General features: G+C 48.1%; 1 protein-coding gene across 1 annotated transcript in view; it reads right to left on the reverse strand.

Moving 5' to 3' along the window:
- Window positions 1-7,136, reverse strand: part of wdfy2 (WD repeat and FYVE domain containing 2) — a 33,916-nt gene extending 26,780 nt beyond the window's left edge. Inside the window, exons 1-2 of the mRNA XM_086006384.1 lie at window positions 7,030-7,136; window positions 4,421-4,488 (exon numbers count right to left, since the gene is read on the reverse strand). Of these exons, the coding sequence (XP_085862510.1) occupies window positions 4,421-4,488; window positions 7,030-7,115 (154 nt within the window). The 5' untranslated portion in view covers window positions 7,116-7,136. The remainder of the gene's footprint in view (window positions 1-4,420; window positions 4,489-7,029) is intronic.
- Window positions 7,137-13,636: the final 6,500 nt, after the last annotated feature.

Genomic DNA, 13,636 nt, shown 5'->3' on the forward strand with positions numbered 1-13,636 from the left:
ATGCAAGCAGGTTCCCGCTGTGAAAAGAAAATCAACACTGTACCTTCAGTTCAATACAGAAGTAGAGTATTACACTCATTTCTTTTCTTCTCATTCTTTCTCTCCCCTTCTCTATTTTCCCTTCTCCTTTCTTCACAGCCCACTGACTGTACATCACACAGAACTGGGCACCTTTTTAACTGTTAACATTCTCAGCTGACACAAATCAAGACTTGAGTTATGGATCACATTCTCTTCTACACTATAATCAAAGACGCACCAAATCTGGAGCTGCTTTTCTGATTCAATGTACCCCCCAAACAACAAAAATACTTGGAGACACGACATGTACATAACCCCCCTGCAAATTTTCCCCTTCAACTTTCTCCACTCGCACATCCTCTCCTCAGGGTGATTACTCCTTTTGAGGTGGTTATTCCAGACAATGGCAGCACCCGACCCAAGCAGACATTCTTCACAAGAGCTTGAGCAAGGGACCACAGCCTGTTCAATCAAAGGAGTTCATCCCCCGTGGGCGCAATTCTGTTCTTGTCCAAAATGTTCACCTCCGCATTTCCGGCAAAAGGGGTTACGCAACAGGAATCAGAAGTAGCAACCTTTGCCAATTTTTCTCCTCCCAATAAGGGGGCACAATATAATGGTCAAACATACAGCGGAACATCACCGAGTAAAACACTCGATGGCACAATCCAATGACTAACAAGCTACTTTCTTACACTGACTGTTAAAAACAAGCAGAAGTTCAAGCCTGCAGTAATTCATCATCAATTTAGCACTAAAAGGCTGAAAATTAGACTGTACAGGAAACTCTTTGGTTTACGGCACCGAGCCGGTTTATCAAAAAGTCCAGATTACAGAGAGGTATAGTTAAAAGGTACGAGAGCTCCGTACACAGCAACAAATCCAGGCTTCCCTGTTGCTTAGCAACATGTGCAGGAACTCCGGCCACAGACCAAGCGTCCTTGTTGCTTAGCAACAAGTGCACAAACCCCAGTTACACAGCCACAGATCCAGGAACTGCCACTAATATGAAGTAAAACTTACCTGAACCTACTCCTGAATTTTGTCGGTTAACAGAGATTTCCGGTTATTTAGGTGCCGGTAAATCGAGAGTTTCCTGTATATTGTAATCCCTCAATGAAGTTGATGCAATATGTTCTGATCAATACTGGATGTTTACATTTAGAACAAATTATAGAATTTGGAAAGAACAGTTACACTGGAAAATTAATTGGAGTTGCTGTCTTGTCCGAACCACTTTTTTGCATTTCCAAAACCATATCTTGGGTCAGTGACAGCTAGAAGAGGGAAACCTCAGTCTGCCAAGAAGCTAAAAGAGTATTCTTCAAATTGCTGCAGAGCAGCAGGATTTACACTCCACAGCTTAAGATCCCACATCTAAATGTACCACCCATCGCACTATTACAATCCTCAGTTAACTTTGACAAAAAAGCCAGGGGAGAGATGAGGACACTTTTTTTTTTTTTTTTTTTACACAGCAAGTTATGATGATCTGGGATGCACTGTCTGAAAGGGTGATGGAAGCAGATTCAATAGTAACTTTCAAAAGGAGACATTTGCAGGGCTATGGGGAAAGAGCAGGGGAGTGGGACAAACTGGATCGATCTTCAAAGAACCAGCACAGGTGCGATGGGCTGAATGGCCTACTTCTGTGTGCTGCATGATTCTATAAACTGCAATCAGTGTTTCTGCAGCAACCACATTGTAAAGTTCACATGCTGAAAACCACATTGAACAAGTACCAAATTACACAGAGCAATTTGAGCTTCAGCACAAATATTGCAATACCATGGAAGTTTACCTGTACAAGTATTTAAAACAGCACCCTCGAGAATCTGAGAGATGAATATTCCACTTAGCAAGGTTCAGTATATGAAACAGGGCACTTTTATATAACATATTCCAGTATGCTGCTCCAAAGATAGATCGATGGTGGCAGCCAACTCGAACTATTGCACAAAGCATTTTTTCCAATTAATCTAAATAACTACTTTATTTTTTTACATAAAGGTTTTAATATAAATTCATAATGAAAGTAACCAATTGTGGCACACTTTTACTCTGTATCGGATTATAAACAAATGACAAAGTTCTATTTTTCTCCTCTCCTGAACATAGGGATTTCTGCTGAAGTACAGTAAGTGTGGGTACCAAACACGCGCCCCCCCCACCCCCCGATTACCTCACCCAAGCAGTACTCCTTCACATGTCAGCAGACCATTTGAAAATGGGTAGGTTACAACCAATAGCTCTTGTCCTCGCCCAAAATCATTCACATGCCCATTTTTCAGCATGTCACTGGATGGCAGTTACAAGCGAGAACCCTTCCTGACCCTTCTAGTGCAACTTTACCACGTCCTTACTCTGCACCTCACTGACAGATCGGAAGATGGGAACCTGTATGGGAAATTCACTGCCATGAATTTGCATACTACCCACTGTAAAGTGCACTGGAGCAGTTGGAGCAATGTACCGCACCACCGTGAGAAAAATTAATTTGCAACAAAAAGAGCGCTAAAAATAAAACAAATGACCAGAAGCTGAATTTTATGGCTTTAATCCAACTTCACTCTGGTGTCTGGAAGCTCACACTGAAGGAGCCAGGAGTATATTTGATCAGTTAACGATATCAGATTTCATGCTCAGTCTACATGACAGGCAAAGACTGATCACTTGTGTTCATTACCCCCTCTTCCTTTGAATTTAAAGTTTATCCTGTAGACATGGGATGTACTCCAATTAAGCCACAAAGAGTATACAGACCTGCTGGTACAAGGAGGGACGGTAAAGCAGACAACAACCAAACTAAAGCAATACTCAAGTTTAAATCCATCGCAGCACCTCGCTGTGGAGTACTCCTCTTTGAGAATAAGTTACCATAATCAGATGGAGAATAATTTGTGCCTGAGGGATATCCAGGGAAATAAATTATTTATCTTCTCAGCTATAGTGTTACATTGTATCCAGATGCAATATGGTACGTCCGATAATTCTCAGTGCCTCCACAAGATCACAAAGTCAGCAGTTCCTACATTTCTTTTTGACACATTACAGACACTGGCCATCAGTCACCCATCGACTTGTACTAGAAACTCAGGAGGATTTGGATTTCTACAACATTTCAAAGACATGCGAGGAAAAGCGGGCTGTGATGGAATAGTAGTAGGAGGGAACAGAGGGGTGGAGGGGACTAAATGGATAGCTCTTTCAAAGAGCCGGCACAGGCACGATGGGCTGAATGGCCTCCTTCTGTGCTGCAAGATTCGATGATTCTAGGGTAGGGCATTTTAAGGATGAGAGGATGATGATGGTAGTTTTGAAGGAAAATCAACACCAGTTAAAAGGTCAGTGATCACTGAACCGAGGAGATGTCGCTCATGAAGGAGATGAGTGTATATGAGCTGGAAGAGTGTTGTTGCTAGAGTAGGGGGAAGAGCATAGAAACATAGAAGATAGGAGCAGGAGTAGGCCATTCGGCCCTTCGAGCCTGCTCCGCCATTCAACGAGATCATGGCTGATCATCCAAACCCTAGCACCCGGTCCCTACACCGACAGCCATCCCACCCAAGCCCTATCCCCGTAACCCCGCATATTTAATCCCCCCTAACACTAAGGGCCAATTTTTTTTATCATGGCCAATCAACCTAACCCGCACATCTTTGGACTGTGGGAGGAAACCGGAGCACCTGGAGGAAACCCACGCAAACACGGGGAGAATGTGCAAACTCCACACATAGTCACCCGAGGCCGGATTTGAACCCGGGTCCCTGGCGCTGTGAGGCAACAGTGCTAACCGCTATGCCACTGTGCTGCCCCTGGACCTCGTCAATCCAAGCTGCTCTTGTTACCCTTCCCAGCAAACTGTAAGAAACAGACAAAAGTCCAGGAGCAGGTCATGTGATTGTCTTCTTGGTCAAGAAATAGTTCCCAGCATTGGCCAGGATGCTCATGGAAGTTATATTTGTGAACTTGCCTTTACTATCAGGCAATCCTCATGATCAAAAATTATATTAAAACTTACTGTTGCTAATTTATATTTTTTTAAAAATCTAACAGCTAGCCTAGAGCTCTGGACAGTCACAGGCATTAACCTGTCTCCATGCTCCATTATCAGAGGGTTGAAATAAATGTAGACACCTGATATTATGGCAGGAGTGGAATAACAGCTGCAGCTGTTCAGAAAGCCAGGTCAACAGTGGATTTAAAAACACTTCAATGGCAAGTTTGTATTTCATTTTTGATATCAGGATCTGTCGCTTCCTAAAAGAAAACTCACAACTAAGATTTTCTGAGCTTTTCCGGGAGTATTCCTTTAAGCTTATTCCACGCCGATTAATACACAGACCGAGTATTTCCAGACGCATTCTCCTGTTCAGTTTTTGACGGGAAACACACTTACATGTCATTGAGTGGTAAACGCTCGGCCAGTACTGACCACTGTCTCTCTTAATCCACACACGAATTGTTCTGGAAAAGGAAAAAAAGAGCATTACACTGATTTTTCAATCACACACTCATCCAATAAAGGGGAACAAACAAGCTGAACTGCTACAGTGCTCTACTTCTCAAAGCACTGAAATGCTAGGGCCTACCTCTGATTTTTGCATACACTATTAAAAACAGTAGATCATGAGGTTCTGTTCAGGAGCCATGGTAACCTGCCAACACTCAGTGTCAAGGCTTATGAATAATGGCCACTTGGGCACAGTACCAGAGGGCACCCTGCTCCCATGTAGCCATCGCAGTGAACTCCATAACCATCTTCATAATGGCAGAGGAGCAGAAAAAAAATAACAGGTTCACAAAATATATATAGAGTTATCTCAAGCCTGGATTTCACCACAAATTGCTTTAGTCTCAGGCAATGCTGTGACAGCAAAGGGCACATTCACACTGGTGTTCCTTTTCTTTGCATTCTGGAATGTGCCTATGTGTCATCTCCGCACATTTAGGCTGCTAAATCTGGCTCCTTTAACCTGCTCACAGAATTGTTGTTAATTTACAATTCTAACACCAGAATAGAAGAGCCGGATTAGCACCGGGAAGTAGGGAACCAGTTTAAAATAGCTGCTGTCTCAGAATCTGAACTAACAAAGCACCAGTTAAAAGCTGCTCAAAATGTCCCACAAAGACTTGCACACCAAAGAAGGTACAATGATGTCATGCAATGATGTAGTGCATTGTTTTATGCACATTTGCTGCTAAAATGTTAACTTGCTTTTGTTAAAAATATGAAAACCTCAAATCAACAATGTGCTGCAAAGTACATCCTCTGTAACAAAAACTTAAGAGTGACTAACAGGCATATCCAGTGACACATTTTCAAATGACTTGCAGGAAACAAGCATATGCCAAGAGTCTCTGCCAAGATACCACCTTCCTCAGCAATCTTTTTCCCAATTGGATCGCAAAGATGATGGTTATGGATTTCACTGCAGTGTGCAACTGTACTTCACACAGTATGATACCCTGTACTTCATCAAAGGTGAGAATGCACAAAAGAATGAGCTGCTGATCTCCACAGCTAAAGTAACACACACACAGAATAAAGATACAAGGAGCGAGTTCTGTCTGTAAATGAAAGCAAGGCATTAGTCGAGATGCGTGTTCATCTATACTCCACTACCAAATTATAGCCTTCAACTTATTTACTGGTCACATAACATTATTTTCACTTTCTTTGCTGCTATCCAGCAGCGGAGTTGCCACAGCAGCAAGGTTAGGCAGTTGCTAAGTGACGGTATGCACTTTCCCTCAAGAAAAGGGAGAAACTAGAAGACTGAGAGCTTGATTAAATGTTTATTTCCTACACGTGAATGAGCTGTGGTTGCTGGGCTAATCTCAAAACTTAACTTGGTCTCACAGGAAAGCAAAAGAAGTGACAGCACTGAACCCTAAATGCCCCACAAGCAGACAGGCTGCAAGTGGAAGCCCAGCACACGCCGCAGCAAGCCAAGGAGGGCCAATCAGGCAGAAGAAGTAGTCCGCTTGATCAGCACCCCATCCACCAGCTCAAACATTCATTCCCCATCACCACCGGCGTACCGTGGCTGCAGTGTGCACTGTCTACAGGATGCACTGCAGCAACTCGCCAAGGCTTCTTCGGCTGCACTTCCCAAACCTGCAACCTCTTCCACCTAGAAGCACAAAGGCAGCAGGTGCATGGGAACACCACCATCTCCAAGTCACACACCATCCCGACTTGGACATATACCACCATTCCTTCCTTGTCGTTGGGTGAAAATCCTGGAACTCCCTACCAACAGCAGTGTGGGAAACATCCACCAATATCACTCTGATCTGACTGCAAGAGGCACAGGAGAGAAATACAGAGACGGCTCTCCCTCCCTCTGCTTAGTAACATCTCACAGAATGCAGCCGTCAGGATCTTAACCGAGATGGGGGACTGAACCTACATTCCATCATTCTGCACCACCGCACACAGCTCCACCTTGATTTTTAAATGGCGATACAATTAGACCCAGACTTGCGGAACCCTAGCTCAATAATAGTCATCAACTTGAGAGAGAATGGGGGAGGGACAGGAAACTCTAACAAAAGATACCTGTTTGATCCATCAAGCTCATTCCTGTAACAAACCCATGAATGCTAACTTTTATCTAAACAATGAAATCTAAATGCCATCAATAATTGTTCGGGATGCTCCCATCAATATTCATGTGGATGAATTACTATTGCAATTTTAAATGTTTTTGGGGAAAAAAAAAAAATCACACTTATCAAAATCCAATAAACTTAACTTAAGCTTCTTGCTTTGTAAAGATAAAATGTGAACATAAAACACTCAGCATTTTAAACGGATTCCAGGCCCTCAGACTCTGACAACTGAATCTCAGCTTACTAAAAATGGGCGACAACAAAGTTTAATTTTAAACCCGCCTGCAAACATCATAAGTGCACTGTGCCCGACAGAACCCCCAAGAATTGAGATTGATTATTCAAGCTTTGTTTTGCAGACTTCTGGAAAGAGGAACGAACTTAACTCACTGAACTGTGCAGCTGAAACATGGGCGTTGAGTTTCCTTTGGTTCGAAAATACCACTCTGAAAAGTGAACACTCTCTGCTGTTGCATTTATCTGTATGGGTGACGGGAGGCTGAAATAAAAAGTCTACTTTTTTTTTTAAACTTCCATTTGTTTGAGCTTGAAATCTCTGAAGCACGGGAATGACAGGATCACCCAACAGTTCGGTGATCTAGCTGGCAGGACACAAAGCTACATTTGACCCAATGTTTTATTCCTGGTCATTATTTCACAGTAGTAAGTACAGGCAGGGATTAAAGTTAACTAAAGATCCCTCGATTATTATAGCTGTAAAACAATTTAGCATGTTTCAATAAATACAAGTCTCACCAGACTGAACTTGAACTCTGCATGTGTCTTTCTTTCTATATAGCTCATCAGTTTACATACAAGAAACTGATGAGGTCATATGGTTTTCGCTAACACTGATACAGCATTTTATAAAGATCTGGCAAACAGCTCATTTACCCCCTTTTTCTTTCTATATAGACTTGGTCTACATGTTCAATGTTTTATTGAGGGCCACAATCCCAAGCAATGCCTTACTCGAGGTCAAACTTCCACAAGCGCTACGGCGTGCAGCATCAGAGTGGCGGGGTCAGAGGTCAGCAGCGGTGGCTCCTCACACTGTGCCCCGACTTCAATTGTCCCACCGCTGACAACTGCCATAGTTGAAGCACCTTGACTCGAAAAAGAACAGAAACACTCCAGGATCGACAGCTCTAATAAGGCTGTCATTAAAACAATGCACTACTTGAAAGGGCGGTGGAAGCAGATTCAATAGAAACTTTCAAAAGGGAATTGGATAAATACTTGAAAAGGAGACATTTTCAGGGCTCTGGGCAGAGCAGGGAGTGGGACTAGTTGGATAGCTCCTTCAAAGAGCTGGCACAGGCACGCTGGCTGAATGGCCTCCTTCTGTGCTCTACAATTCTTTCAATCCAGTCAGTCCTTCACTTGCAATGGGGGAGGCATGCAATGGATTGGAAATCAGCATTTTAGCTGACTCTGGGACTTTCAATGCAAAAAGCATGCCGCATATAGTAAAAGTAGAAATTTGTATGATGTCACAATGCGGAAAGCTAATGGACAGCTCCACCATCGAAGAGTAATCCACTGCAAGGAATCAATATAAGCCGAAGAAACCCGGGGGACACAGAAGAGAATATCTGCAAATGACCACAAGTAAAGGACAGGCAGCACTGAGAACAGCACTTACATAAATCAAGACTCCAATTGCTTAGTTCTGTCTTTTAAAGGGAACTGCATTCTTGGATTTTTAGCATTGCTGCCAACAGAATTGCTACAGATGTATTTGATTCTCCCCACCCAACTGGAATAGTGCTCCTGTGACCTCACTGTCCGAGTGAGCCTTTGACACAGTGGTATCATTCCTGGTTCTGAATCCTGGGTTGACCTCCAGCAGGATACTCACGTCCGGTGGTTGTGGGTGGTCCCCCTCCCGCTCATCGTATAGGGTGAGAGAGCCGATAAAACCTCCTGTTGTATCGGACTAACCACCCTATTGGCTGGTATAGAGACGATTATGGCCATGGAAGGAGCGTTCATGCGCAGCCTGTCAATCAGCCTGCGAATCTTCCCGCAACTTCACACTGTTCTCCGAGGGAAGCGAGAAGATACAAAAACCACCGCCATTTGGAAGGTGGGCAGGCTCAGTGGCATGTACCCCTGCCTTACTGTGGGACCCCAGTTTTCTGATAATGTTCCTGGGAAATAAGACTTGTGGCATAAATCAGATAAAATGCAACAGAGCATTTATCAACTTTTCCAGACCGAGAAGGTCCCCTATTTAGCTTTGGATCAGTGCGAGATCAAGTTTCCGCTCCAGAAAACCAGAATGCCAGCAATTTTTCAAGAATATCTCATTCTTAAAAAGGATTCCGTTGGCGAGGATTCTCAATTACATGCACGTACTGGAAATTCAATTCAGTGGAAGGTAATGTCTTACCACATTCTCAGGACATCCCCAAGCACTTTACATTCAATGGATTACTTTTGAAGCGTAGTCACTGTTATTATGTAGGCAAATGCAGCAGCCAGTTTGAGCACAGGAAGATCCCACAAACAGAAAAATTAATAAGTGACCAGATTTTTGGTTGAGGGAGGAATGTTGGCATGGGGATTAGGAGAACTCCAGGCTCTTCTTCAAGAGTGAAATCAGGAAGCACGTTTTCACACAAAGGGCAGTAGAAACCAGAACTCTCCCCCCCAAAAGGCTGTAGAAGCTGGGGCAATCGGAGCTTTCTAGACTTTCAAGCTTTCTAAATATGGCGATGACACCAAACTTGGGGGTGTGGCAAACAGTGATGATATCAATCTACTGCAACAGGACATAGGAAGGCTAGCAGAATGGGCAGACAGAATTTAAGAGAAAAGTGTGAGGTGATGCATTTTGGCAGAAGGAACCGGGAGAGGCAATATACACTTAATGGCCCAGTTTTAAAGAGTGTGCAGGGACAGAGGGACCTGGGAGTTAGTGTGCAGGGACAAAGGGACCTGGGAGTTAATGCGCATAGGTCCCTGAAGGTGGCAGGACAGAGAGAGTGTGGTTAACAAAGCATATGAAATCGTGGACTTCAGAAATAGAGGTATTGAGTACAAAAGTAGAGAAGTTATGCTGAATCTTTATAAAGCGCTGGTCAGGCCACAACCGGAGTATTGCATCCAGTTCTGGTCACCACACTTTAGGAAGGATGTGAAGGCCCTTGAGATTTACCAGAATGGTTCCGGGGATGGGGGATCTTAGCTACAAGGACAGGTTGGAGAAGCTGGATTTGTTTTCATTAGAGCAAAGGAGGTTGAGGGGCGATTTGATAGAGGTGTACAAGATTATGATGGGTTTGGATAGGCTAGACGGGGAAAGGCTGTTCCCACTAGTTGATGGCACGAGGGGACACAGATTTAAGGTTTTGGGCAAGAGAGGAAAAACTTTTTTACACAGCGAGTGGTGATGACCTGGAATTTGCTGCCGACAGACGTGGTGGAAGCAGAGACACTCAATGTTTTCAAGGGGCGACTGGATAGACACTTGAGGGAAATATACTTGCAGGGCTACGGGGATAGAGCGGGGGAGTGGGGCTGACTGGATTGCTCTACAGAGAGCCGACACGAACTCAATGGGCCGAATGGCCTCCTTCTGTGCCATTATGACTATGACTGAGATTGATAGGTTTCTGTTGGGTATCAAGGGATATGGAACAAAGGTGGTTAAATGGAATTGAGGTACAGATTAGCAATGATCTGAGTGAATGGCAGAGCAGGTTTGAGGGGCTGAATGGCCTACTCCTATTCCTATGTTCAAATAGTGCCATGAGGTCTATTTTTTTTTGTCTACCTGAGCAGGAAGATGGGGCCTCAGTATAACATCCCTTCCCAGACAGCACCTCCAACATAGAGCTCTCCCTCAGTACTGCACTGTCAGCCTGCAGAGGGGATTGAACCCATGGCCTTCTGACTCAGTGTGCTACCAACTAATGCCAAACTGACACTGAATAGATCAGAGACCAAAAACTCGCCACCGGACTCAGTGTGAGAGGATGCTCAATTATTTGCCTATTTCCATTGTGGCATATGAACGAGGTCCCATATACAAGAAGCCTGACCCATGATTTAGGAAGTATGGAATACAATTCAAGGAGAAAACCCAATCACTGCAGCTGAGCTGGCAAAGAGTAAGGCCACAACCTGCTGGAATCAGATCTGCTTTTTAAAAAAAAGCAATGCTTTCAACAACAGCTGAAAAGAATACAATAACATTTTAGAAAAAAACTAGTGGCCTTCTTACAATGAAAGTGGTATCCAGCCAGCATTTTAACTGTTAAGGTTTTGGAAGTGAGGAGTGATTTTTCTAAGTCACGAGTGGCAGACACATTTTACAGAAGTATCAACAACTTCCTTCCACTCGGCTACCCTCCTCTGAAAACCCAACATAAGCTGGAAGGCGGTGAGACAATCTGAGAGAAATCTTCAGTTTAGCTTGAAAATGCTTCATCTTTAGTGTTTCATTTTCATTTCAACTGATGACTTACTTACACATTAACTATGTATAAATCTACAAATGGCTAAATCTATTTGTCCACACTGTTTACTCAGCGATCACTCCCCTTTATTTAGCTCGATTGCTAGTGCAAAATCTCTTTTCCTGCCCTCCCTCATCTGTTTATCCCATTCTGCTATGAACCATTTCTCCTCAATCCTTCACTGAACCCTCTCCTCTTAGCAATTTCTCATTTCCACTCCTCCTTCTCCAATCCCTCCTCCGAACCCTCGCCTCTTCCCCCTCCCTCCAAAACACGTTTCCTCTGCCCATTCAATGGTCCCTTGCCTGCCCCAGAGTGCCTCACTTCTCCTCTCCTCTTCCTAGCAGTCCTCCTTCTCCCCTCCCCAATTCCCAACCGTCTCCTTCCCACTTCCCTCTCCACACCTCTCCTCCTCTCATCAGTCTCCTCAACCTGCTGCCCTGTCCTATTTTACTTTCATCCGCCCTCACCTCCCTGGTCCCACTCACCACACTCCCATGAAATTCCCCCCCGAGACACTCTCCTCTCCCTCCTCTCTGTCCCTGTCCCCCTCCTCCACCATGCCCTGCCTCCATCTCGTCTCCTCCTCCCCCCAACCCACTACCTTCCGCATCTCTCAACTCCACCAATCCCCTCTCTTTCCCCCTACCCCCGCCACCCTCTCTTCCCCCCGTCACCCTCCCTCTCCCCCACCACCACACTGTTCCAGTCTCTCACCCGCCCGCCCCCGCCTCTCCCCCCCCCCGCCCCAGGCCCCCATCTCTCCTGCCCCCACCCCCAAAAAACACGGTCCCTCCCCACCCCGGTCACCCTCTCTCTCCTCCCCCCCTCCCGTCACCCCCCTCTCTCCCCCCCCAACCCCCCTCTCTCTACCCCCCAACCCCCTCCCTCTCCCCCCAACCCCGCTCTCTCCCCCAACCCACCCCCCCTCTCTCTCCCCCCCCCCAAGCCCCTCTCCCCCACCCCATCCCCCTCTCTCCCCCACCCCACCCCCCTCTCTCCCCCACCCCCACCCCCCTCTCCCCCACCCCACCCCCCTCTCCCCCACCCCACCCCCCTCTCCCTCTCTCCTCTCTCCCCCCCAACCCACCTCCCCCCCCCACCCCAACCTCTCCCTCCCCCCTCTCCCCCCCCCCTTTCCCTCCCCCCTCTCTCCCCCCCCTTGCCCTCCCCCCACCGTCCCCCACCTCTCTCCTCCCCCCCACCGTCCCCCACACCTCTCTCCTCCCCCCCCACCGTCCCCACCTCTCCCCCCCCCCCCGTCCCCCACCTCTCCCCCCCGTCCCCCACCTCTCTCTCTCCCCTCCCCCCCCCCCGTCCCCCACCTCTCTCTCTCTCTCTCTCTCTCTCTCTCCTCCCCCCCGTCCCCCACCTCTCTCTCTCTCTCTCTCCTCCCCCCCGTCCCCCACCTCTCTCTCTCTCTCTCTCTCTCTCTCTCTCTCTCCTCCCCCCCCGTCCCCCACCTCTCTCTCTCTCCTCCCCCCCCGTCCCCCACCTCTCTCTCTCTCCTAACCCCCCCGTCCCCCACCTCTCTCTCTCTCTCCTCCCCCCCCGTCCCCCACCTCTCTCTCTCTCTCCTCCCCCCCCGTCCCCCACCTCTCTCTCCTTCACCCCCTCTCCTCTCCCCTCCCCCCACCTCCCTCTCCCCCCACCTCTCTCTCTCTCTTCCCCCCCCCCAACCAGCCCCCTCTCTCCCCTCCCACCAGCCCCCCCTCTCTCTCTCTCTCCCCCCTCCCACCAGCCCCCTCTCTCTCCCCCTCCCACCAGCCCCCCCTCTCCCCCCTCCCACCAGCCCCCCCTCTCCCCCCTCCCACCAGCCCCCTCTCACCAGCCCCTTCTCTCTCTCCCCTCCCACCAGCCCCCCTCTCTCTCCCCTCCCACCAGCCCCCTCTCCCCTCCCACCAGCCCTCTCTCTCCTCCCACCAGCCCCCTCTCTCTCTCTCTCTCCTCCCACCAGCCCCCTCTCTCCCCTCCCACCAGCCCCCTCTCTCTCTCTCTCTCTCCCCTCCCACCAGCACCCCCTCTCTCTCTCCCCTCCCACCAGCCCCCCCTCTCCCTCCCACCAGCCCCCCTCTCTCCCCTCCCACCAGCCCCCTCTCTCTCCCCTCCCACCAGCCCCCCTCTCTCTCTCCCCTCCCACCAGCCCCCTCTCTCCCCTCCCACCAGCCCCCTCTCTCTCCCCTCCCACCAGCCCCCCTCTCTCTCCCCTCCCACCAGCCCCCTCTCTCCCCTCCCACCAGCCCCCTCTCTCTCCCCTCCCACCAGCCCCCTCTCTCCCCCCCTCCCCCTCCCACCAGCCCCCCCTCTCTCCCTCCCACCAGCCCCCTCTCTCTCTCCCCTCCCACCAGCCCTCTCTCTCTCCCCTCCCACCAGCCCCCTCTCTCTCCCCTCCCACCAGCCCCCTCTCTCTCTCCCCTCCCACCAGCCCCCCTCTCCCCTCCCACCAGCCCCCTCTCTCCCCTCCCACCAGCCCCCTCCTCTCCCCTCCCACCAGCCCCCTCTCTCTCCCCTCCCACCAGCCCCCTCTCTCC

The sequence above is a fragment of the Somniosus microcephalus genome, chromosome 14 (genome assembly GCF_052327205.1).
Source record: "Somniosus microcephalus isolate GS21.2 chromosome 14, FLI_Smic_1.0, whole genome shotgun sequence".
NCBI lineage: Eukaryota > Metazoa > Chordata > Chondrichthyes > Squaliformes > Somniosidae > Somniosus > Somniosus microcephalus.